The following is a 25,324-nucleotide window of genomic DNA, read 5'->3' as shown; positions in this document are numbered from 1 at the left end:
CAACTAATGCACCCTCACACCTCACAGGTAGCAGTAGCGTCCTTTCCCCACTTGGCAGGTGAAGTAAGATCCTGAGCAGTAACAGGAGGTGACTGAGCAGAGAACACCGGCTCTGCCTGATTCTTATCTGCTCACAGCTTTGCCTCCCCACGTCCTGAGTGACTGAGGCATTCAGAATGATGCGCATATGAGCTGCCTCCCTTCCCTTCACTCAGTGATCGCCGACACCTGCCGGGGACATGGGAGCACCCACTCAGAGGACTGACCCATGGCTTTGCGGGGATGAGTAGCTATCTCTTCTGGTGAATTCAGTGTGCTGACAGTGTCTCAGCCTTTGTGGTTCCCTTTTCAGATGCTCTAGATGGACCTGCCTTTAGAGGCCACTTGCCAGCACTGGGGGTGGCTGGGGTGGGGGGTGGGGCGGAAGAAGAGAGTAACTTTCAGCAATTAAAGGGCCCTGTTCCACAATGATGCCTCCTTTTATTGGTGCTCTTTCAGTAGCTGAATGATCTAATCCCCCAACCTCCTAAACTGCCCCCCCCCCCGCATCCCCCAACCTCCTAAACTGCCCCCTCCCCCCAGCTTTTTAATTGGATTCACTGGCTCGGGGCTGTAAGAATGAAAATAAATGAAGTGTAAATGAATTGAATCTTCCCTTACCCACTCCACCTCCACCGAAATTGCAATTTAATAACAACCAGCTTTTATGTAGCTCCGTCCCTCTTAAAGGGACAGACCCTTCCTCTAGTCTAGGGAGAGGGGGAGCTCCTGTCATGTTGGGGTCAGGGACTCCAGTCTCTGGCAGAGGTGATCTTGAAATGATATATGGACCAGTTGGGATGAGTTCTCTGCTCCCCCTCAGGGTGGCCTCAGCTCCATCAGAGTTTCTTGCCAAAAATTTATGGAAGAATGCTGGGGAGATTGTCACCCCAGAGTTCAGCTCTGCTGTTTAACCCTAGCCCTGCCTGCCCATTATCTGCTAAGTGATGCCTGGGGTTTAAAAGCTGTGTTAGGCTACCCTTTACTCCTTTACTAGCATATGTCATACATAATAATGGGTTCCATTCAGACATTTGCATATACGTGTACAATGTGTTTTTATTATAGTCACTGCCGACCCCTTCCTATCCCCAATACTGCCCCTTCTACTTTCACATCTTTTCTGGTGAGTTCCTGTTTAATTCAGGTTGTTTATAGTTGGAGTGATTTATGGGAGAGTGGAAAACTGACCAGTAGCTGGCTATACTACTGAAGAAAATGTCTTTCCCACCCCCAGCAACCATTAACTGTGAAGTCTCAGGGAGGGTGGGGCCTTGTGATCCCCTGCCCCCTCCATCCATGACAGACTATTGAAGGCTCAAGGCTAGTCTTGTGGGAGCCGATCTTGTGAGCATAGTTAGAGGTGCTGTGAGCTCCAGTGCTGTGTCCATGGTGTTCCCAGTGTTGGACTATCTGAGGGACTGACTGCTCTTTGGGATGGTTACGGTCTCCGTAGCAGAGCTTACCCAAGAGTCTCTGATTGTCCCATGGTCCGCTGAGCTCAGGAGGCATCGGTAGCATTTGCCCACCTGAGCAACACTGGCTTCTCTCCAAGCCTGCACCCAGCACTGTCTGTTACAGAAGGTAACAGCAAAGGGAGAGAAGCCCAAGTTGTTGCAGTTAAGTTAGCGAGGACTCTGGAGGCCAGCGGCAAAAGCAATCATGGAGTTGCGTCTACTCGTAATGCAGAAGATCATTTATAACAGTGGAGACAATAAAAATTGTTCTCTTATAGTCTCTCAACTAAAACATGTCTTATTATCTATTTCCCTCTGGTCTCTGGTTGTATAAATATTTGTTGCCATCAGCAATCATAGCACAGATCACATTTGCTTTTTCATTTAACATTTGTTAAAATGTTTTTCCGTCTTCCTACATGGTTTTAAAATTACTTTTAATGACTACGTTATGTCGTATCATTGTGCTTTATATCTCATTGTTGAATATTTAATTTGTTTTAAACACTTTATTGCTCTAAGAACACCACAATATGCATATTTGTGCACATGGCTCTCTCTTCCTCTTTTTTTTAATTGCTTTAGCAAGTAAAATTATTGGATTGAAGAGTGAATATTTTTATTTTGCTACATAAAGCCATTTTCAGTATGAAAATAATAATATCCTTGAACACTGCTGCCATGCACACATGAATAGGCCTGCTCCAGACTTCAGTCTTGCTGGAATGGGAACTATAACTTAAATACTTAGGTAATTCAATATGAACAGTTTAGCAATGGCGATTATGAGCCCTTGGTTTTAGCTGCTGTGACCTTGTGCAGTGCGGCAAGCCGCTGCAGGAGTGAGCTGCCATCTGTGTTCCCTGCATCTCTGCTGGCACTCAGTGGCCAGAGAACCTGTTGCAGAGAAATACCCGGAACCCGCTGTCAGTTCAGTTCCTAGCACCATGTCAGGCTGTCACTGTGACTCTGTAACACTGTAACTGTAACAATGTAACTGTAACTCTGTAATACTGTAACTCTGTAACACTGTAACTGTAACTCTGTAACACTTTAACTGCAACACTGTAACTGTAACTAACTTCAGGAGCTCTGACACCTTCCAACTGCACATGCCTATAGCCAACACAGATATACAGGAATAAATTTAAAAAAAAAAAAAACCTTTAAAAAATGCACAGATACTTCCAGAGGCATACCCAGAGGCGAAAAGAATTCCACAAATACAAATTTAATATGTAGTACATACACAGGTGCCCCCACAAAAATAACGTGACTTCATAGAGCTTACGTGCCAGGCACAATGTTAAGCACTTTGCCATTTCTCAGTAAATCCACACTGCTTCCTTCCCATTTTACAGATAAATAAATTAATGCCAAAGAGGTTGACACGTCCATGAGGCTAACCCCATAAGTAAGTTGGAATTCATACCAGGCAGCCTAGCTCCAAATCTGTGCAGTAGCTTCCATGCTGGACCTTCTATTAGTTAGGGATGAGAGATGGAGAAAGGAGTGAGCAGGCAGGTGCGATCCCAGACAGTGATGCACACAGCTACCCTGACTGCAGACCTGTGAGAAACTAGGTGAGAGTGTCTTTGTTCTTTGAATGCTTTGCTCACCATTTTAACGTGCACAGGGAAATACATGAGCAAATGTGAGAAAACACGCATACCCCGTCACCTTAGGAACTGTTGCCAAAGACAATTTTTTGAAGTTGTGTGTCACTGTTTCATTTTTGTTCCAAGATGCTATGTCCTTGCCAAGGCCCAGTGTTATCAGTTTCCTTCCCTTCCCTTGGACCAATGGTTCTGAAGTCATAAACGCCATTTGTTATGTTATAAGGTGGACTTAGGGTACTGAGATGCAGAATAATGAACTTGCGTAATTTCAGATGCCAAAGCAGGGTAAGCATGTGACTCTCCCCCATCTGCCAGCACACGGATGCTTTCATTAGCGGGCCTCTGCTGATTTAAAGTTTCATATATAACAGTGGTGTAATTCTGAGCCGAAGCAGTCATTGAGGTGCTCTGTGGAGGACTGTTGACCTCCACCCCCTCCCCGCTTCACCAGACCGCACACATCTCAAAGGCAGCTCAGAGCTCCATCTTCATCTAGAAGTGGAGGGCAAGTGAAATGATGGAGTCGTAACCACAAGGTAACAAGAGGAAGTCACCTGGGCCCTGGTGGTTCGGTCCCACTGACACCTTGTCCATTAGTCACTTGCAGTTGTGATCTGAATGGGCTGCAGCTGACTTAGCCATATTGAGACTTAGCTGAGTCCATGCCATCTTTAGGATCCCAATGGAGTAAGGGACTGTGAATCTTAGTAGACATTGCTCCCGTTGAAGAGATAACTACCGTGAACGTAATGGTTAATATTGTCGACTGGATGGGCACGCCAGCGAGGAATTACCTCGATCAGGTTAATTAAGTGGAGGACCCATGTTAACTGTGGGCAGTACCAGCCCATGGGCTGGAGTCCTAGACTGACCAAAAAGGAGAACGCCAGCAGGAACAGACATAGCCATTGCTCTCTGCTTCCTGACGGGACACAGTGCATCTAGCTGTCTCCTGCTCCTGTGTCACACCTGCTCTTCCACAATGGACTATGTCCCCTAGAACTGTAAACTGAAACAAACCCTTCCATCCTTCATTGGCTCCTGTCAGGTAACCAAAGCAGTGACTGAGTGTGGGGATGGAGTAGACAGGCCAAGGCTGCCTGAAAGAATGTTAAGTCGTGTCATCGCAAACTACTGAAAGACAGTGTTTGATGCAAGCATTTTTGAGTGACACACCATCTGCCGTGAGGAAGCCAGGCTCTGCAGACCGGAGTTAATTAGGCCCATCTTCCTGCTGTGTTTATTTCAGGAGTCTAAGAAATCAACTGGCATTATACAGTTCAGCCATCCCAGAGACTGGGCTGGTTATTTAGTATAAAAGGCAACTTTATTCATAAAATTATATCTGGTTTTTCTTCTCCCTTTTAACACTTTATTATTTTTTATTTATTTACTACAAAGAAATGGATTGCATTCATATATGTCATGGCAATATATGTTATTTGCCCCTCTCGCTGTTCTCAAATAATTCACTTTACCTGTGGCTGTTATGAAGCCCAGGCTGACCCCAAACCCCACGCCCCTTCTGTCTGCCTCCTGAGTGCTAGTATGTATAAGCAAGGGCCAACACATATGTGGATTAGAGTTTTATGTTTGCTAAGACAGTGGCCTAGTTCTGAAAAGAAGAGTCCTCTTTTCTCACTAGGACTTCCTCCACTGGTTTGGGACCTCCCCGTGGGATGGGAGCAGCAGAGAGCTTGCCCAAGAGGTCCAAGCCATTGGCAGGAGAGCCAAAGCTACTGAGTCCTTACGTGTTATAACCGATCCAAGGAGGGCTGATATAGAACTCGGCCAGTGGAGCAAAGGTTGGATTCGTTCCTGGCTTATGATAAGGGACTGGTTACCGGTGCAAACCCCACATGCTCTGATCATGGAGGAGACCCACTACAAACTTACCATGATAAGGGCTCAAGTTCAAACAGATTCCATCTTGGTCAATGTACCTTACTACCAGTACAGAATGTGTTGAGTTCAGCTTTCTGGTCTGACTGTGCGGACTGTATCTGTGTTTGCTCTCAGGGACGGGCACACCAGACGCGTTCATACTGTAGCAAATATTAAGAGCTTTGTGTCCACTTTGCTCTCCATAGTTCAGATGACACTCAGTTTAGCCATTGCTGCTTTTAGGAAGTCACACTCTTCTTCCAAGTCTGATGTGTCTTACCCAGGAGCCATCGTATCTGACTTCCTCCTTTTCTGGTCCCTGTGTCTTTGTTAGCACCTGTACCTTTTTTGACCTTATAATGTAATTACATTTCTCTTTTCCCTTTACTTGCTCCAAGCCCCTCCCATCTACCCTTCCTTGCTCTCTTTCAAATTTGTAGTCTCCTTTTTTACATGCATACGTGGATGTATATACATAGATATTCCTAAATATAAGCTGCTCAGGCTATATAATGTTACTCGTATGTGTGATTCCAGGGCCGACCATTTGGTGGCCTCTTCCCTGAGGAAGCCTCGCTCTTCTGCTCTCAGCATTCCCTAGTTGCCTGTGGTTCTTCGTGTAGGCTTGAGGCCCCACCCACATTGGCGTGTCCCGTAGTGTCCTCCTCGCGCAGCTCATGTTTGAGTGGTCATGTTGGTGAGACCCTCTGGGTGGCGCTTCTGACCTGACTAGAACACTCTCACAGCGAAGTCCCGGATGCTCTGGCCCTTACAATCTTTCTCCCTCTTTCACATCTGTACTTTCTCAGACTAGAAATATGCGTATGCTGCTCTTGTGCGTGTTCCCACAATGTAGCAGGAAGGTGAACACTCAGTACACACTTACTGAAGAACAGATTTATAAATGTGGATCAACATTTGCTGGTTGGTGAACTCTGAATGTCCTTTAGGGGCTGGTTTAATGGGTTGTGATAGGTTCTGTTGTTGAATTAGTAACCTTGAAAATGACAAGACAAAGTGGAACGTGGTGGCACATGCCTCTAATCGCAGCACTTGGAGGCAGAGGCAGGCAGATCTCCGTGAGTTCAAGGCCAGCCTGGGCTACAAAGCAAGTCCAGGATAGCCAAGGCTATACAGAGAAACCCTGTCTCGAAAAACCAAAAGAAAGAAAGAGAGAGAGAGAGAGAGAGAGAGAGAGAGAGAGAGAGAGAGAGAGAGAGAATATGACAAAACCAATCCCTAGTGACATGCAAAACAGCCCTTTGTGCTGGTGAAGTCAGCAAAGACCAATCTATTGCAAGAGGTTTCAGGCTCTTGATTGGTTGTCTGGTTAGCTGAAAAGAGCGGCACTGATTCAAAAGCTAAAGTCATATGACTAACACCTGGCGACTTGAGAGCTAGAGAGTAGTCTGGTCGAAAAGCTGCGTTCAAATGCACACTAATCGTCTCTTGCCTTCTCTAGCGCTGGGAGACTCAGCACAGTGAGGAGTATGAAGCAGAAGGTAAGAGACAGCAGTGGGGTGGGGAAGGGCTGCTGAGGACAGAAGGCTCCGGCCTCCACAGCCAAGGCACTCTGCACCTGCTGCTTGCCTGCAAACAACCTGAGTGCTGACATTAGGACCACTAAAAAGAGAAAAAGATTGTTTCGGAGTGACACTTCAGCATCTTCAAAGCCTAGCTATTCACAGTGTGGGAAAGAGGGCAGCTAATATGTAGCAGCCTGCTTTAAACTGGTTGCTCTCTGTGCAGACTCCCAAAGAAACCTGTGAACCGTAGTAACCTACTACGTTACATCCTTTCCAAGTGTCCAGTTTTTATAGATACACTGGGAGCTGAACACAACAATCCTGTAGCCACCAGATGGCACTGTGGGTCAGCTGCGAGGCCCTCAGCCTGCTTTCCTGTTTAACCCCAGATGAGCTGTGGTTAAGTTTAATTAAAACAATGTAATCTCTGGCTCTCCAACATGGAATAACAGGACAGTAATTGGTTTCATTTCTGTCAATAAATAGCAGGAATGACACTAAGTACCCCTTTCAGTTCTCCATGGTTCTTCCAGGTACATAAAATCATGCCCATAATTATCGAGTGTCTAAGTGATGACTTCACAGGCTATCACACATTTACATCGGCAGTTTAGAAGCAGGATGGTTAATGCAGGCTAGTCTTGGTGTTTCTATAAGTAGTTTGACCCTGTCTTTGATCAGAACTTATCGTTCATCTACAGATATAACAGACTTGTAGTTTGCAACCTATTCTTTAAAGTTATAGTCTTGGGATTTGGAAAACAGATGAACCTTGAGAGGCTCACTATGATTGTTTCCTTCCCAGGAAAAGAGGCTTTAATACTTAGACCAGAAAGAAAACAGCAATGAAACATTCTGGAAGCCTTGGTTGAGGCATCTGACGTGGTATATATGAGCTAATGTTCCTTTCTCGTGGGTAATTTTTCCAAAGCAAAAAGTGTCTCCAGTTTACATCAGAAGTAATGTATGAAATCAAAGTGGGGTCAACATTAATAGTTGTCTCATGCAGTATTTATCTGGGGTCTGGAGAGATCGCTTAGCAGCTAAGAGTACTAAGTGCACAACCATGCCACCCTGATGTGGTAGCACGTGCCCGAGCGCATCTGATCTCAGAAGCTAAGCAGGGTTGGGCCTGCTTAGTACTTGGATAGGAGACTGCCTGGGAACACTGGGTGCTGCAGGATATATGTATCTCATAACTGTACTCTCGTTCCACCAAGGCACTATATGCATATAGTGTTTTATATATATATAAAACATTTTTTTTTTTTGCCGGGCATGATGGCGCACATCTTTAATCTCAACACTTGGGAGGCAAAGGCAGGCAGATCTCTGAGTTTGAGGCCAGCCTGGTCTACAAAGTCAGTCCAAGGTAACCAAGGCTACAGAGAGAAACCCTGTCCAAAAAAAAAAAGAAGAAGAAGAAGAAGACTAATTGCTCTTCCAGAGGACTCAGGTTCAATTCCCAGTACCACATGGCAGCTTACAACTATCTGTAACTCTAGTTCCACCAAAGCACTATATGCATGTAGTGCACATAGTGCACAGACATATGTGCAAGCAAATCACTCTTACATGCAAAAGAATAAAAACAAAAGAGCAGTTGAAACGATTACTTCCCAAGGGTACATTTTCTGTAATCAGCACCATCTCTCTGTTTTGCTTTGGTTGTAGGCCAGCTAAGGTTTTGGAACCCAGATGACCTGAATGCTTCACATAGTGGGCCTTGCCCTCCTCAAGACTGGATAGAAGAGAAGCTCCAGGAGGTCTGTGAGGATCTGGGGATCACTCGAGATGGTCACTTGAACCGGAAGAAGCTGGTTTCCATCTGCGAACAGTATGGTTTACAGAACGTGGACAGAGCGGTAAGCCCAGCGCTGTGTTCTGATTTGAGAGTAATGAGAAGAGCTTGGCTGGCCACAGGCTGGGAGTAGCCGTACTGTGGCTTCCATAGTAGATACACAGCTTTCCTTTTTCCCCCGAATAGACATTCTACAAGATTTTTGTCTTTGGGAAAGTCAGGTTGTGTGGCAGAAATAAAAACTGACATAGCTGAACTTCCTGAATGCACAGTATGGCCGCCTTCTGTGTTAAGTAATGTTGCTCCATATGAGATGAGCAGGCAAGTTCAGCAGAGCCAGCATGCCAGATAGAGTTGTAGAGACATCAGCCAAAATGTAAAAGGTGAGGAACTGTGGAGGAAGAGTTAAGGAGAGCCACAGGCTCTGGGTTTTCAGTTTCGGGAAGAGCTCAGTGTCATCCCTGGGCCCTCAGGGAGACTGAGTGTGCACAGGACAGGCTGCCTCCTCCTCACCAGGCACAGTCTGAGGTCTGCAGACTCCTGTGAGGAGAGCCTGGGTTGTATAGAACAGCCGGAGCCTGGCCATGAGGAAATGGGGTTGATAGCACAGAGAGTCTTGAAGCCTCCAGAATTTATGATGTAAGGTTCTGCTTTGCTTTTTTTCTGAAGAACCAAGAGAAGATCCTCAGAGTTAATATGTGAATAGTCGGGAAGCCGGGAAGCACAGGAAAACCTCTCATTCCGAGACGTGTCTTTCAAAAAGCTACAAAGAGAGACTAGGGGGAGCTAGAGGTTAGGAACACAGCCTTTGCTCCAGAGTCCTAACTATAATGATATTTGACACCATGCTGGCTCTTCCTGGTGGGGGAGGGGATGGGAGGGTTGGGGTGGCGGAGGGAGAGGGTTGCCATATTTCTAACCAAGAAAGAGACAGACCCTTAACACTGCCAAGTAGGCTGAGTTGCAGAAAAATTGAGTTTTTAACTTTTCTTTTTCTCATATGATGTGTCCATTATATAAACCCTCTGGCAACCTTTGTAATATCTCAGTGTTCATTTTGTTTTTCAACAGTGGTTATTGAACCATAACATTAAACTAATTGTCCTAATTTCTGAACCAATACAGTACCAGGAGCCTTAGGTTGTTTTTGTTTGTTTGTTTTGTTTTGTTTTGTTTTTGTCTTTTTCCAAGAAGCATTGTACAAATTTGAGTTACTGATCTGAGAACAATTCCTGGGGCATAAACTGCAACTACGCTCAGGGAGCTGGCTTCCTTTTCTTCTGCAGGGAGCTCCTAAAGCCTGCGACGACACAGGAGCACATTCAGTTCTTTCCCTGTGCTATGCGAATTAGGCAGGCATTGCTCACCCAGCAAGCTCTTGGCTTTGCGTCTCCACCCCTCTGAGCAGGCGGAGTGGGGAGATGTCCTGCACTTCATGTCCTCTAGCTCTGAGGAGCTGAGTTCAAGCTCGTGTGATTAACGGAGGACTCGAGGTCCTGGAGTTTTACCCCGAAAGCAGTTTGACCTCTGTCAGTCTTTTGCAGAGGCAGCCAGTGAGATCTCTGCTGCTCCCCGTTTTCACTCTTCCTGACAGTCGTTCATACCCCTCCCTGGAAGTGAGGACAATAAAGAAAGCAGGGCTGTCAGGTTAGCTCTCTCGAGGCGGCATTAAACCCTGGGATGGCTTTCTTTGGCCTGTTCAGTATTTTTTTAAAAATTGGACTTTGAGGCACACTCTCTGAAATTGGAAATTTTCCCTAAATATTATGTAATAGCAAGCCACAGCCATCTCCTCCAGAGACCATAGGCGGCTAGCGCCATCCTTCACCCCTTGTTTTCTGGTGCCTGAAGCCCCCATGCCTCAGCCCCTCCCATCACCTTTCCGGTCACCGCGGCTGTTGCAGTTCCTGAACCCTGTTACAGTGCAGGTTTCCTTCCCTACACACTGGGAAGTCAGCTACCCACATACCTGCCAGTGTGGGACATTAAAATGTTTTTGGTCTAGGTGAGGCTCCTGTTCCCAAAGAGGGCAGGTGCTTCAACTGTTGAGGTAACCTGCATTCTCTTGAGCCCAGTCCTGACCACCCAGCCCTTTGTAAAGTCACATTCCTCCAACCCACCCCCCACCCCGCCACTTCTTATATCCTGAGCTCTGACTTAAAATAACTGGCGAGAGTCTACTAATCCTGCAATTTGAATGGATTAAGTGATGGGTCTTCAGGCCACATGGAGACTATGCTGATTTGGTTAAGGCCAAGCAGTATAGATATAATCCATTGGTATGTCTGGATTTCATGGACACTTCCAGTTGGATGGTTCTGAAAGCCACTTCCTCTAGGATGTAGTTCTTTTGGTGAGACTGAAACAGAAAAGTCAAAGGCTTTTGGGAACCTCAGCATCTTGTCCCAGATGCCACACTGTTCACAGGATTCTGTCGGAACCTGTTGTTTCCTCCCCAGATTTCCAACTTCTAGAGAAGTTTCCTTGCCTCAGAATCCTCTCCCAAGAGGAACATATGCTCCCTGTGGACTGGGAAAAAAACACAAGATAAAATATGTTACTCTTCTGCCTCACTTCTCTGTGGCCCAAGCTTGTTTGCAATGCAGTCCCAGCCTGCTCCCTAAGTTTGCTACAGTAGTGCATATTACGAGATCTCCGCATGATTTCTGTTCCGTTCTTGAAGGCCTGGTCACAAGAAACTTCTATCACATAGAGGGAAGAGTCCTGGTAGGAGGTCTATGCTTTGCCTCTTGTCTGTGGCTTCTGTGATTCATGCTACTCCGCCTCCCTTTCCCATTTCTGTGGGATTGGGGAACAAGCCATCTCTCTGTCAAGTCTCCACATGGGCTGTAGCCCAGTCTCCCTGTTTTCTGTTATATGATGAAAATTATAGGATGACCGTCAGAGAGTGCGAAGTGGAGAGTCAAAATTGCCCCGTCTTTCTGTATCTTTAGATCCTCCTCTTGCACACACACACAAGATCATTTTCACCCAGGCTTGTCTTTCCTGGCCTAACACATTAAAACACAACTTCAACATGTTCCAAGAAACATCACTGCAGTCTGTCCCAGACCAACTTTGCCGTGCTAGCATGCTGTTTGAGTTTGAGTTTCTTTTCTCGTTGCTGCAATAAAAATGCCCTGACAAGGGAGAAAGAGTTTTATCTTAGTCCCTGCTCTATTGCCATGACAAAGCACCATGACCACGGCAACTTCTAGGAGAAGCATTTAATTGGGGGCTTGTTTACAGCCTCAGAGGGTTAGTTCATGATCTCCATGATCATCATGACAGGGAGCATGGCTGCAGGCAGGCAGCATGGTGCTGGAGCAGTAGCTAAGAGCTTACATCCTGATCTTTGAGCAGCAGGCAAGAGAGAGAAAGGAAAGCTGGGCCTGACATGAGCTTCTGAAACCTGAAGCCCACCGCCAGTGACACACCAGGCCACACCTCCTAATCCTTCCCAAACATTTCCACTGTGGAATATATGAGCCTATGGTGGCTATTTTCATTCACACCGCCACAGATTCATTCTGCTTCACTATTCCTGCCCGGCCCATCACGGCATGGCAGTTAAAGAGGCAAACACTTGAATCAGCTGGTTATCACGCTCATAGTCAGGAGCCGAAATGAGTGAATGCGTGCTGCCACCCTGCTCACTCCCTCCACTTGGACAATCCAGGATCCCAGCCACCATGGGTATAGCTTCCCATTCAATTAATGCAATCAAGATAACCCCCTCCAGTGGTCCTGAATCCTGTCAAGCTAACAGCACTAACCATCACACGTGCCAATTTGAAAACCTCAGTCTGAGCAAGATACCAGTTAGAACCATCACATTTTGAAGGCGTGGTGAATGTCTAACTCACATTTTGTTAAGATTATTAGAAGCTGTATGTTTTAAGTAATTTTTAAAAAATTAATAATAATAATACTTAAGAAATTTAAGACTGCCTTTTCTGGAAGGATGAATGAAAGAAAAAGAAAACAGTTGCTTGCTCTGATTGCATCCCAGTACAGGGGAGTTAGAATGGAGTTTTATTTCATTTGAGTGAGAGAGGAAGTCATCATTTCTGGAGAGGGGAATTCTTGTAAAAGAGAATAGAGACAAAATTATATTTCTGGAGTCTTAGAGTCAACAGTGGCGTGGATTTCTGCTGGTCAGAGGTGTGTTGTGCATGTAGCATGTGTGTGTTTAAAACACGTGCTTGCTCTTTCGTAGGCGCTGGAAGAGGTCTTTCTCGGTCTTGACCCTGATGGTACAATGAGTGTCGAAGACTTTTTCTATGGTCTGTTTAAGACTGGGAAATCCCTCACACCATCAGCATCTACTCCCTATAGACAACTAAAACGGCATCTCTCTATGCAGGTAAGAAATCAGTGTGCAGAGCCTGGGTAGGGGTGGGGGCAGGGCGGGCACACCTATCATCCCAGCACTGGGTGGGGGAGGGCAGAGGCAAGAGCAACAATGCAAGCTGGAGGTTCACATTGGCTACAAAGCGAGACCCTAGCTTAGGAAAGAAGAGTGAACAGAACATAGTCTTTCAGAGTAAGTGTTGAAAACCCACTTAGTAATTCCAAATGAATTACTCTGTTGTCTAAAGCATAATACCAAGAAGAAAACATATTCAGAGAATGAGAAAATGGATGAAAGCCATTGTAAGGAAAGGATGGTTTGAGAAATGACCATGAGCTACAGAGTGTCAGGCCACTGATTATGCCCCTTGATGACAGTGTGGGGTAGAAGAAACCTGGTGTCAACTAGAGGGCCATCTCATCTGTGGCGATAAACTCTCCCAGAACAGTTTCTCATAAGCTTGTAGGCTTGTGTCACTAGGAACCATAGGTCAAAGGCATAGCATGGCTTTCTCCCCGTAGCAGTATAAATTAGCTTCTGTTCTCTGTGGCCAGGACTGGGCAGTTTCAGTCTTGGTCAGCATCTAGCTGACTTCCTGAGGTCCAACTCAGTTCACTTAAGACTCGTTCCTCTTCCAGTCTTTTGATGAGAGTGGACGGCGGACCACAACCTCATCGGCAATGACAAGTACCATTGGCTTCCGGGTCTTCTCCTGCTTGGATGATGGGATGGGCCACGCATCTGTGGAGAGGATACTGGATACCTGGCAGGAAGAAGGCATTGAGAACAGCCAGGAGATCCTGAAGGTGTGGCAGCTAGAACGGAGATCCCCACAAGGGGGTGTCAGTTTCTCTTTTGAAGCTGACTTGACTTGATTTATTCTTAATGACATAAAATGTTCACGAGATCTCAGAAATAAGAGGTGTTTTCCCTGCCTGCTTTAACCAGAAGCCTGTGGCTGAGTATGTCTATGTCTTAGCCTCAAGTTATTGACGTGGGAAAAGCTCTTAACTCATCTTTGGGTGGCAGAGTTTGAGACTACACCACTGTGTTTGTTTACAATGTCAGGTGGGATTTCATAAGATACAAGCAGCCAAGAATAATTTCCTTAAGAAACAGAGTTCTAGATAAAGGCTGTTCCTGAGGGGAGGGCCCTGCTTAGACTCTAGGCTGGCTGTAGTCTCTCTCCACACTTTCTGCTTTCTGAAGCTGGGGCCTGTCCTTTGTTTTGACTCTGAGTTGTGTTCTGATTCCCAGGCCTTGGATTTCAGCCTGGATGGAAATGTCAACCTGACCGAGCTAACGCTGGCTCTTGAAAACGAACTCTTGGTTACCAAGAATGGCATCCACCAGGCAGCTCTGGCTAGCTTCAAGGCTGAGATCCGGCATTTGTTGTAAGTTGAGCAGAAGGTTTGCCTGGTCCGTTCCCTTTGTAACTTGTCTCCAATATCACCGTCACCGGGGACCTCTTCCTATCCACAGGCCAGTGTGGCCGACCTTCATGTCAACTGTAAAACAGCAACCCTCCTCAGCTGAAGGGAAGCCAGCAGGGTTCTGATTGGCTAGAGTGTCTGAAGGGAACCATGGAAGACCTTTTTGTTTGAGGAAGGTTTTGGTTGTCTTGGTTTTGTGTTTGTACTGAAGCAAGCCAGATGAGAGGTTTTTTTTTTGTTGTTTTTGTTTTGTTTTTTTTTTTTAAGGGAGGGGTGTCTCTTGGTTGCTTGGTCACAGCTTCCTACTACCTCCCTTTATTTCCAATTGCAGGGGACGAGTTGACCAAGTGGTCAGAGAAAAAGAGAAGCTACGGTTGGACCTGGACAAAGCGGAAAAGCTAAAGTCTCTGATGGCTTCGGAGGTGGATGATCACCATGCGGCCATTGAGCAGAGGAATGCGTACAACCTCAGGTGAGGCTGGAAGGCCGAGGTTCCCTGTGCCTCCCAATCCCTGCTTCTCCCCTCTACCCCTTCCCCCTATCCCACGCTCAGGGCAGGGGGCAAACAGAGCTGACTGCAGAGATCTAGGGATAGCCAGGCCACCAGGAAGGCAGGAAACTTTGAGGCATCCTCTCAGTGTGTTTTCTGAATCTATGTTTATGTCTCCAGTTTTGGAATGCCCACACACTGTCCTCCATGGGATCTAAAGGCCAGCTATTGGTTTCCCTATTGTCCTTCCTCCCAGGAAACTGGATGAAGAATACAAGGAGCGCATAGCAGCCTTAAAGAGCGAACTCCGCCAAGAAAGGGAACAGATCCTGCAGCAGGTGAGCAAGCAGCGGGCAGAGCTCGAGCAGGAAATTGAAAAGGCCAAAACAGAAGAGAACTACATCCGGGACCGCCTCGCCCTCTCCCTGAAGGTAATCTTCCTGTTAGCTCTGTGGCCTGGGTCCATGTTAGTTATCCACACAGAACACGCTAGCTCCCTGAGGGCCCAAGTCTGCATAGGGCTAAACCCAAGGCCTCTCCCTGGTCATGGCCTGGACATGGTGGTGACATTGCTAGCCTTTGGACTAAAGGAGGCCCGGAGTCTGGTGTGTGGATCGTGTTGATGAGGAGAGCCTGTTCTTCCCAGCAGTCTTTGCTCCTCAGGACTGGGTGGGGCTTGGCTGACATCCTCAATCCCAGAGCTGCTTCCTAGGCTTGTCCTTATGCTTGGCTTCCTTTTCCTACTGGCCCTCTTTTCTCATCCTCTGGGCCTCTGAGCATAACTTCCCTCTTGTAGCCCTCCCTCCCTCCCTCTGCCTCAGTGGAGGAAGCCAATCTTCTCTTTTCTGGACTCTCATTCCAGATAACGTGGTACTGGGCCTCTGGGGCCCACTGACTACAGGAAAGCCTTGATGAAGTTACTCAAGCCCGTTTCCTAATGAACAGACGGTAGCTCTTATGCCTTACCTTGGTGTGGTTCTCATATCAGATGGCACAAGTAAGGTGTCTGCAGACCAGCAGGCACAGGGGAGGCGTTTGCTATTATGAGATGCCCCCTCAGGTCCACACAACACCTGAGAAAAGTCCAAGGCAATGGCCAATTTCTGCTGTCTCCTGAATTCTCCTTCTAATCAGCAGCACTAGCCGTAAGTTCCAGAAGCTAACATTCCCAGCCGTCCCCACTCCTTAACGACACTTTGAGTCATAAGGCACCTCTTAGATACAGCCTTTCCTCTGCATTTCCCCAGCCTCTCATTAGGCCCAACACTCACCGTGGCCCCCTCGGCTGATTAACATGTGTCCTTAATAGTCCTTTCCTGCATGTGTCCATTAGAGTGAACTTACTAAAGATAGGTGCGAACATACTGGTATTTGGTTTAAACATAGAGTGCTACTTGAGAGGGTGGGCCCTGCCCCTTGCCTGGGTAGTAGAGCAGAGCTGGCCATGAAAGTGAAGGCACAGGTGAGCTGGCCCCAAGGGGGTGAGACAGGAAAGCTGGACCAGGCCCTCAGCCATCACCTACCCCATCTATGACCTGCTGGAGCAAGTGAAGGGGCCAGTCCTGTAGATCCAAAGCTGCAGGATCTCCATGACACGGGCCAACAGCAGGCTATCTGGGAGGAGTCCTGGTGAGGATCCAGTATTGACGGGGTAGCAGAAGCCAAAGGCCTTGAGCCAGACCAGTGCCTCAGCGTGATGAACATTTGCAAGTAAAGATGTGTGGACAAAAGGGCACACTGTGGGGCATATAGAATACTAGCCATCAAGGGCACTGCCAGGGTGCTCAGCCTCATTTGTCTACCCAGTGGTTCTCAACCTTCCTGATGCTGTGACCCTTTGGTACAGTTCCTTGTGTTATAATAACCATAGTTATTTTCCTCGCCACGTCATAACTGTAATTTTTTGCTACTGTTACAAATTGTAATGTGAAATATCTGTGTTTTCCAATGGTCTTAGGTGACCTGGGTCATTCAAATCCCAAAGGGTGGCAACCTACAGGTTGAGAATCTTTGCTCTCACCTCAGTTCCTGTCAGCCCCTCCCAGTGGCTTGCCCCTCCCACTGCACCTCCCATGAGCCCCCTGTTTCTCTGCCATGCTCCTTTTGCCATGCCTCCGACTCCACAGGCCATATCAGCTTTCTGTGCCCGTTACACGTCCTTTACTGCTGTAGCCTGGCCTATCTCCAGCAGGCCACATTGTCTGTCCCCTGTGCTCGGGAGCACTACCTGATCTGGTTTCCAGAGCAGCAGCATGTGTCTGGAATGTAGGGTTTGTGCCTACAGGTTCAGCATCCAAGTGTGGATATTCTAGAGACAAAAGTAATAAAGTTGGTGTTATAGGCAAAGGTAGTGGTTTTTTTTAAAGCTTTAAGTACATTTTTTTTTTCCCTAACACCATATTGCTATGTGAGAGTGTGAACTAGAATACATTTAAAACATACTGGCTCTCTATTCTTTTGGCAAAATGTAGTTTGAAAATAGCATAGCATTCTTCCAATCAGCCCATAACACTGGAGAAGAAAGAAAATGTCAAATGGCAAGTCTCTATGATTTTTTTTTTTTTAAACAAATGTGGGTGAAATCTTTCTGGAGTACTGTCAAAGATTTTTTTCTTTTTAATGGAAAAAAATTTGTGAGTTTCAGTTGGTGTATGATATTAGTTTATACATATAAATTATGAACTACTTATGTATAACTTCTATTTTCTTAAACAAAATTATTTATAAATTAACTATAAGCTGTAATGCCCATGAATTTTTTTTTATGCCCATGAATTAAAATTGGTTTTAGATTTACCCCCCTTTTTTTTTAGTTCTTCTGAGTCTCTTGCTATAGCTAGACAAGGCCTTTCTCTCTCTTTCTTCTTTCTCCCTTCTTTCTTTCTTTTTTGCTTTTAATATTAGTTTGTTGGGGCCCACGCTGATCTGAGCTTGTGAAGGTCAGAGGACAACTTTCAGGAGTCAGTTCTCACCTGCCTCCATGTGGGTCCTGAGGAGGCATGTCAGGCTTGGTGGCGAGTGCCTTTACCCTCTGAGCCACCTCTTGCCAACCCTAGAAATGGTATTTTATAACCAGATTTTTTACATTCAACAATACATGGTCATTAAGAATGTCATTTCAAATACTCCAATGTAGTGCTGTGTACAAGTAAAATAATGCCAGATATGTACTTAAAAAATAATGTATTGCTATCAAACTAAAAATTTCATATTAAAAATATATTCATGTTAAAAGTGGAATTAATTTTGAGTCACTTAATTCAGCATTTACAAGGCACTATCGTTTTGAAATGGGACCAGTGAGCACAGATTACTCTGTGCTGTGTCCTACATTTGTAACTTATTCTGTGCAATCCTGTGTGTGTTTTCCTCTGACAGTGTATATCTCCATTGATTCTAGATGTATTTCAGTACTCAGTATCCACATGGGCCTGTTAGTAGCTAAGATATGGAACAGCACAATTTTATATGGTTTTCATTGCTTTATAATTTATTTTTATTTTATGTGCATTAGTGTTTTACCTGCATATATGTCTGTGTAAGGGTGTCAGAAGCCCTGAAACTGCAATTACAGACAGTTGTAAGCTGCCACGTGGGTGCTGGGAATTGAACCTGGGTCCTTTGGAAGAGCAGCCAGGGCTCTTAACCACTGAGCAATCTCTCTAGCCTGTATAAGGTTCTTTTTAAAGGCAGACTTTTGGATCATAAGCTAGGTGTTAACCTTTTAATAATTATTTATTTTCCAGTTTTTCCTCTAGCTTTCATGATAGATTTTTGTTGCTGTTGTTGCTTGGTTGGTTTTTTTGGTGTTTGTTTGTTTATTTGTTTGAGATAGGGTTTCTCTGTGTAGCCTTGGCTATCTGGACTCACTTTGTAGACCAGGCTGGCCTCGAACTCACAGAGATCTGCCTGCCTTTGCCTCCCCAAGAGCTGGGATTACAGACAGGCCTGTGCCACCACCACTGGTTAGACGGGTTTCTTAATCCCAAATCCTGGCTTACACTTAATATAAAATGACAACACAGTTTTCTGATTTCTGACTTGTGCCATGTTTATTTTCCCAACTTTCCCAAGGAAAACAACCGCCTGGAAAATGAGCTTCTGGAAAATGCGGAGAAGTTGGCAGAGTATGAGAGCCTGACAAACAAACTTCAGCGCAATTTGGAAAATGTGTTAGCGGACAAGGTAAATCTGTCCACTTCTGATTTCCTGGGGAGTTGCCCAAAATGCCACTCACCCAAAGGAGCAGAAGCCAATGCCAAGAACATTTTTATTAGGGAGTGTTTGTGCACCTAAAGGAAGTTGTAACTTCTCAGGATAGAATTTAGAACCGTGGCTGTGAGGGGAAGGCTTGCTTGGCACCGAGATGGCCTTCCTACCCAAGCTGATCAAATCGTTCTGAGATGTTTCCCTCCCCTTCCGGTTGGTGGTGTCTCTGCTTAAATGCCTCATTCCTATCATATTTGGGAGCTTGGGTGACACCCGAAACTGGGATCTTTGGAATGTGATAGGTCAAAGAAGGGCCCTTGGGGAAAAAACCGACAGCTTTGTTTTGTGTCCTTTCTAGTTTGGTGACCTCGATCCCGGCAGTGCTGAGTTCTTCCTTCAAGAAGAGAGGCTGGCACAGATGAGAAATGACTATGAACAACAGTGCCGGGTGAGTGGCTGAGGCAGACTAAGCAACACAAGAGAGCCTGTGCTCCAGTCCCATCCTCAGCACTTCCTGGACTTGCGAAGCCGCTGACTTCTGTGGATGCCCCAACTTTCTTTAAGCACAGTGTAAAGGGCATAAAACAGAGCCGGGGACACAGTTTGCACAAGTGTGAATATTAGCTGTTGCTATCATCCAATATCCTAGACCGTAAGCGATCAAGCCAGTTTCATTCAGGTCTGCCTTGGTTTGCTACCGTCTAGAGGGCTATCCGGTTCTACACTGTGTGAAGAAATGTGTGGCTGTGTCGGTATGCTTATCCGAAAATTAGCTTTCCCTAGCTGATCGTCACAAACTTAGTATGGCCTGGTTTTGTCTTGTGCTATTTTCCTACCCCTTTTTCTGAACACATTTCTTTATTTGAAAAAAAAAAAAAATGCAAAAACTAGGAGCAGAAACCCCTCAGACTTTTAGTTGTAAGCTTTTCCAGTGCCTAGCATATACAGTCTTCTTAGCAAGGGTCTCTGTTCCTTTCTTTTGTTTCGTTTTTTGAGACAAAGTCTTACTATGTTGCTCTGGCTATCCTGGAACTCATTCTGTAGAGACCAGGCTGGCCTCAAACTCAGAGATCTGCCTGCCTCTGCCTCCCAAGTGCAGGGATTGGTTCTTTCTTTCTTTCTTTCTTTCTTTCTTTCTTTCTTTCTTTCTTTCTTTCTTTCTTTCTTTCTTTCTTTCTTTCTTTCTTTCTTTCTTTCTTTCTTTCTTTTTTTCTTTCTCTCTTCTTAAGCCAAACATACTTATTTGACAAGGTAGGTAGAAGTGAGTTCTAGTTTTAGCTACATTCCATCCTTGTGCTGAGGTGAGAGAACCCTCCACCTCAGGAGAACAATTATAGCCTGCCTTCTCAGAGCCTGCCCACGCACCTCTGAGAAGGGACCCGTCTCAGCTGCCTTTATGGTTACATTGTATCCCTTAGGTCTGATCATGTAGTGTTTGTTTTCATTGTCTCTAGGTTGAATGAACTCATCAGTAAGATCGGTTGCTGACACCTTCAGAATCCCCCAGGCTCGTCTGTTTGAAGCCATGTGTATACCACACATTCCATGCAGTCAAGCAGTACAATAGTGTCTTTTCTTATATTCAAACGGCTGTGGGGCCCTGACCACAACTCAGTGTCATCTCCCCAAGAAAGCCCTGCTTCACGTCAGCCTGCTTCTCCTATTGTCTCCCTGCCACCCCCCACTCACCCCCCAGTCCCTCCACTCCACGCCCCTATAATCCTCCAACCTGCCCCAGGGGCTCTCCCACTTTCCCACTTTCACCCCCTTTTACCCCCCTTCAACCTGCCACAGGCAACTACTAGTCTATTTTCTGTCATGTAACAAATGATGTTGTCCCAGTTCATCATGTTGTTAACATGTATCTCTGTTCTGTTCCTTCCAGTGGCTGAATTAAAAAAAAAAAAAATCCCCTTGTATAAATATGTTAAATTTGTTAATCAGTTAACAGACATTTGGGTTTTTAGGGGCTATCATGAATAATGGTTTTATGCAGATTTTTGCATGGGCATATGCTTTATTTTTCTTGAGGTTTATACCAGAAAGTATAAATTTTCTTCTGCTGGGCCACAAAATAAATTGGTGTTTAACTCTTAGGAACTGATGGACTTCCTCCAAGGTGGTGGCACTATTATTTCCCACCACATGAGAGTCCCCATTGCCTTCCGTCTTTATTTGCAATTGTTGTCATACTCCATCATGAGTTTTATCATCACCCCCGATAGCTAACAGTGTTGAAGGTCTTCTAATATACTCATTGGTTGTGTGTCTTTTTTGGTGAGCTATGTATTAAAGCCTTTGCCTATTCTTAAATTCCTTGCCTTTGAGTTCTAATAATGTTTATAAATTCTAGTTACAAGTCCCTTACATAAATTGTCTTTTTACTTTTTTTGTTTGTTTGTTTGTTTGTTTTGTTTTTGTTTTTTGAGACAGAGTTTCTCCATGTAGCCTTGACTGTCCTGGATTCGCTTTGTAGACTAGGCTGGCCTCGAACTCACAGCGATCCGCCTGCTTCTGCCTTCCGAGTGCTGGGATTAAAGGCATGTGCCACCACTGCCCAGCTTTGTCTTTTTACTTTTAAAAAAATAATTTTTTATTTTTCATTATCTGTATATGTGTTTGTGGTGTTTATGCACATGAGTGCAGTACCCACAGTGGCCATAAGAGGGACTCAGATCCCTCCTGGAGTGGGAGTCACAGGTGATTGTGAGCCACCTGATGTGGGTGCTGGGAACCAAACTCAGATCCTGTGTGTGAGGGAGACGGGCTCCTAACCTCTGAGTTCCCTCTCTCTCAGCTGCTCCAGTCTATTTTCACTCTCTTGGTATCTTTTGGAAGCACAGAAGTTTGCACTTTGTTGCTTTTCTCCAGTTTCTCTGCTTTTCTTGTTGCTTGCGCTTTTGGTGCCTCATATAAGACTGGTGTTGGTTTTTTCAACTCCAGCTGCTCCGAGACCAAGTGGATGAGCTGCAGTCAGAGCTGGAAGAATACCGTGCACAAGGCAAAGTGCTCCGGCTCCCGTGCAAGAGCTCGCTGTCTGAAGAACTTGACGTGGCCGGTGCTGGGATCGAGCCCAGCCAAGGTAAACACATCTGCACACAAGCTTTCTCGTGTCCGTGTTTGACCCAGCTTTTAGAACCATGGCTGCATGCAGCCTTGTGGAAGGAACACTGGCACCCTGGAGTACTGGGAGGGAGAGACTTTGGCAGTCTCGTTTCTTGAGCTATTTCACTTGTGGCTGGGATTTTCATTTGTCCTTGAGGTCTTCATTTAAAAAAAAAAAATTGTGATTTTGATATCGCTGACTCTCCCCTCCACACCAGTGTCTGCCTGGTATGAAAATGGTTTGGAAGCAGCAGCCAGCCACATACCACAGAACCCATAGCTGGTTTTCATAGGCTGGCTAGGCTAAGTGCCTTATTTGCCTCTGCAGAACAGCAAAAGAAAAAAAAAAAAAAAAGAAGCTAGGGCCTGGCTTTGAGGGAGATGGCGTGGAGCAAGGTTGGGGGAGCTGTTGGGGAGCCACCATACAGTCTCTTTGCCTGAGTTCTCTGCCTCTTTACTCAGTGTGTTGGGCTTTCATTTCAGCAAAACTCCTGTGAGTTCTTGTTAGTCTTTGTGGCTTCTCCCTTTCCCTTGGGTTCTGAGGGAGGTAGCTTGCTCCTTCCCTCACCTCTCCACTGTAGGGTCAACAAGTGGCACCTTGGAGTAGGCAATGTGCACAAATCTATTAAGAGAAAGCCCAAGGCAAGGCTGTCGATCCCAGCTTCTAGAACTCTGCCCAAGAACAGTTCTCCATCAGCCTACGTATCTCCAGATGGGGGGGGGGGGGACCTATTTGAGTCTCATTGTTTTAAGAGATGTCGGCCTAGCACTAGATATATTTGGCCTTGTGCTATCTCAGCCCTGAACTTCTGCACATATTTTCAGTTTTCCCTTGGTGCTTAGCGTGGGCAGCGGGAGACGTAAACTCATATGTAGGTGCTGAGAATTTCCTCCCCCGTTGCCTGCACCCATACTCGTGGCCCATGCCTTGTTCGTAGCTGGTTGTTTGAGGTGAAAGTAGCCTAGATACCAGGAAATTCAGGACAGTAAAACACTCGTGTATGGCACTGAGGGGCGGGTTAGACATGCTGGCCATGAAGTTAGCCCAGTAAGACACAGCAGTAAGGGTGCCAGCCACTCACTGCTCCCCTGCCATGTCCTCCCTCAGAGCCTGTCCCTGGGTAGTTTCTCCCGCACACAGTCTCCTCCTGAGAGCTCACATTCAGCATATTCCACACACATACATTCATCATGTAAAATCCTGCTAAGGTTTGGCGTGCCGCCTCTGTTTGTGAGGATCTCTGTCCACTTTCTTCCTCTGGTTGCCCTGGTGCTTGAAGAGCCCAGAGTCTTTTCATGGCTGCTTCGCTTCACACGTGGGAAGTCAGGTGGGAAAGGATTCCTTAGGGAAGCCACGCCCCTCGCCAGATGCCTGAGTGTGTCAATGACAGAACCTGAGGCAGGGTCAGCGGTTCCGTGTGTTTTCAGGGCTTGGTTCTGAAGACTGCAACCCACTGAACATGAGCATCGAGGCAGAGCTGGTCATCGAACAGATGAAGGAACAGCATGACAGGGACCTGGGTCACCTGAGGCTGGAGCTGGAAGAGAAAGTAAGTTCTGTTTCCGGCCTCGTTCTCTGACGGCTGAGTCCTGTCAGTGCATGGGCGGTCCTGCTGCTGTTCCTCACAGGCCAGCAGTTCCTGTGCACTTCGTCTGGAGTTCAGTGGCTACCAGGAACCCGCTTTCTCAGGCTGAGGTCAGGCCCGTTCCTCTCCAGTGGCTCAGAAAGTGGTGTGCTCGGCCCGACATACCGTAATATACTAGTCACAGTGTTTTTAACTTGTATAAAAACAAACAAAAAGTCCTTTCTTTGGTATAATCACTTACTAGATTAGATACAAGTTATGATCCTTGGTCTCTGTCCTTTACTGTGTGGCTTCCACTCACCTTCACTTCTCTTTACATGTGGTATGTGGCATGCATGGTCACATGCATGGTCACATGGTATGTGGCATGCATGGTCTCATGCATGTACATGTGGTATGTGGTGTGCATGGTTACATGCATGTACACGTGGTATGTGGCATGCATGGTTTCATGCATGTGCATGTTAGTGTGTGAGAGCATATGGATGTTTCAAGGCTGTGTGCCCAGTGTCTTCCTTGATTGATCTCTCACTGACCCCAGAGCTCCCCCATTTGTCTAGCCTAGCTAGCGAGCTTGCCCAGGGTACCCTCTGTCTCTGCCCTAGTGCTGACATCACACGTAAGAATCACTATGCTCAGCTTGTGTGGAATTTGAAGATCAAGCTGAGGCCCTCTTTACCAAGCCTCTGCTCTTATTTTACTGGCCCATGGATAACTGTACTGAGCACAGAGTGGATCCTCACAGGTGCTCCCTTTTGCTTTCACATCTTTCCTTTCCTACTACAAACTTAGGGTCTTAAAATATCTCGTTTACACCTTCAAGTGTATCTCAAACTCTGTAAGGTACTCTGCAGGCCATATGAGACACAAAGCTGGGCAAGAAACTGTTAGTTCACTGAGAGACCCGGGAACTTACTGGCTGGCCAGCCTAGCCTATGTAGTGTGTTTCAAGCCAATGAAAGACCTATCGGGAAAAAAAGAAGGTGGATAGTGCCTAAGGAATGGTGCTGTGATTGTCCTCTTGCTCCCACACATGTACACACACACACACACACACACACACACACACCTGTGTGTGCACATACAAACATACACATACCAAAATAAATAAAAGCAGGCCTAGCTTAACTTCACTTCAGGTAATTTAGAACTAAGTCACTTTTCACTTTTAATCAGAATGAGAAAACAAGAGTGTCCTGGGGGACAGAGGTACTTGTCACCCCCTCACTGCCTTTCCATAGCCCAGAACCCAGTCAAGCCATGGTTTCGTGTCTGGTTCTAGGTGCACCATTATGAAAAGCAGCTGGATGACACCAGGGTGGCCTGTGAAAAGGAGCAGGCGGCCATGAGGCAGAGGTATGAGCTGGAAATGCGCACCTTGGAAGAACAAATAAGTGACCTTACGAGTGAGATCGCAGACCTTCGGGGGCAGGCGGCGGTGCTGCAGGAGGCCCACCACGAGGCCAGCTGCAGGCACGAGGACGAAAAGAAACAACTGCGAGTGGTGTTTGACGAGGAAAAGGCTCAGCTGCAGGAGGAGCTGCGGCTGGAGCAAGAGGCCCAGCTGCAGAGGGCAGAGAAAAGCTTTCGCCTGGAGAGAGAGAGACTCGAGCAGGATGCTGCCTCGACTGAAGAGAGGGTGAAAGCCTTGACTCGGGACCTGGAGCAGTCTTACCAGGAGCAGCTGCTGAGCCTGGCGGAGAAGCAGGCTCTTGAGAAAGAAGAGCTGAGGAAAGAACTCTTGGAGCAGCACCAAAGGGAACTTCAGGAGGGAAGGTGAGAAAGCTGGGGCGTGAGCGCGCGGGGGGGGGGGGGGGTTGG

At 46.4% G+C, this 25,324-nt stretch overlaps 1 protein-coding gene across 1 annotated transcript in view; it reads left to right on the top strand.

Annotated features, from left to right (window-relative positions):
• The window catches only part of Nin (ninein), a 103,425-nt gene that overhangs the window by 45,797 nt on the left and 32,304 nt on the right, over positions 1-25,324 (top strand). The window contains exons 6-17 of the mRNA XM_051147043.1: positions 6,462-6,501; positions 8,200-8,390; positions 12,546-12,692; positions 13,319-13,486; positions 13,938-14,074; positions 14,445-14,585; positions 14,860-15,034; positions 18,678-18,788; positions 19,171-19,260; positions 21,756-21,894; positions 23,346-23,467; positions 24,786-25,279. Of these exons, the coding sequence (XP_051003000.1) occupies positions 6,462-6,501; positions 8,200-8,390; positions 12,546-12,692; positions 13,319-13,486; positions 13,938-14,074; positions 14,445-14,585; positions 14,860-15,034; positions 18,678-18,788; positions 19,171-19,260; positions 21,756-21,894; positions 23,346-23,467; positions 24,786-25,279 (1,955 nt within the window). The remainder of the gene's footprint in view (positions 1-6,461; positions 6,502-8,199; positions 8,391-12,545; positions 12,693-13,318; positions 13,487-13,937; positions 14,075-14,444; positions 14,586-14,859; positions 15,035-18,677; positions 18,789-19,170; positions 19,261-21,755; positions 21,895-23,345; positions 23,468-24,785; positions 25,280-25,324) is intronic.

The sequence above is a fragment of the Acomys russatus genome, chromosome 1, assembly GCF_903995435.1.
Source record: "Acomys russatus chromosome 1, mAcoRus1.1, whole genome shotgun sequence".
NCBI classification, from domain to species: Eukaryota; Metazoa; Chordata; class Mammalia; order Rodentia; family Muridae; genus Acomys; species Acomys russatus.
This window is presented reverse-complemented; position numbering and strand designations above follow the sequence as displayed.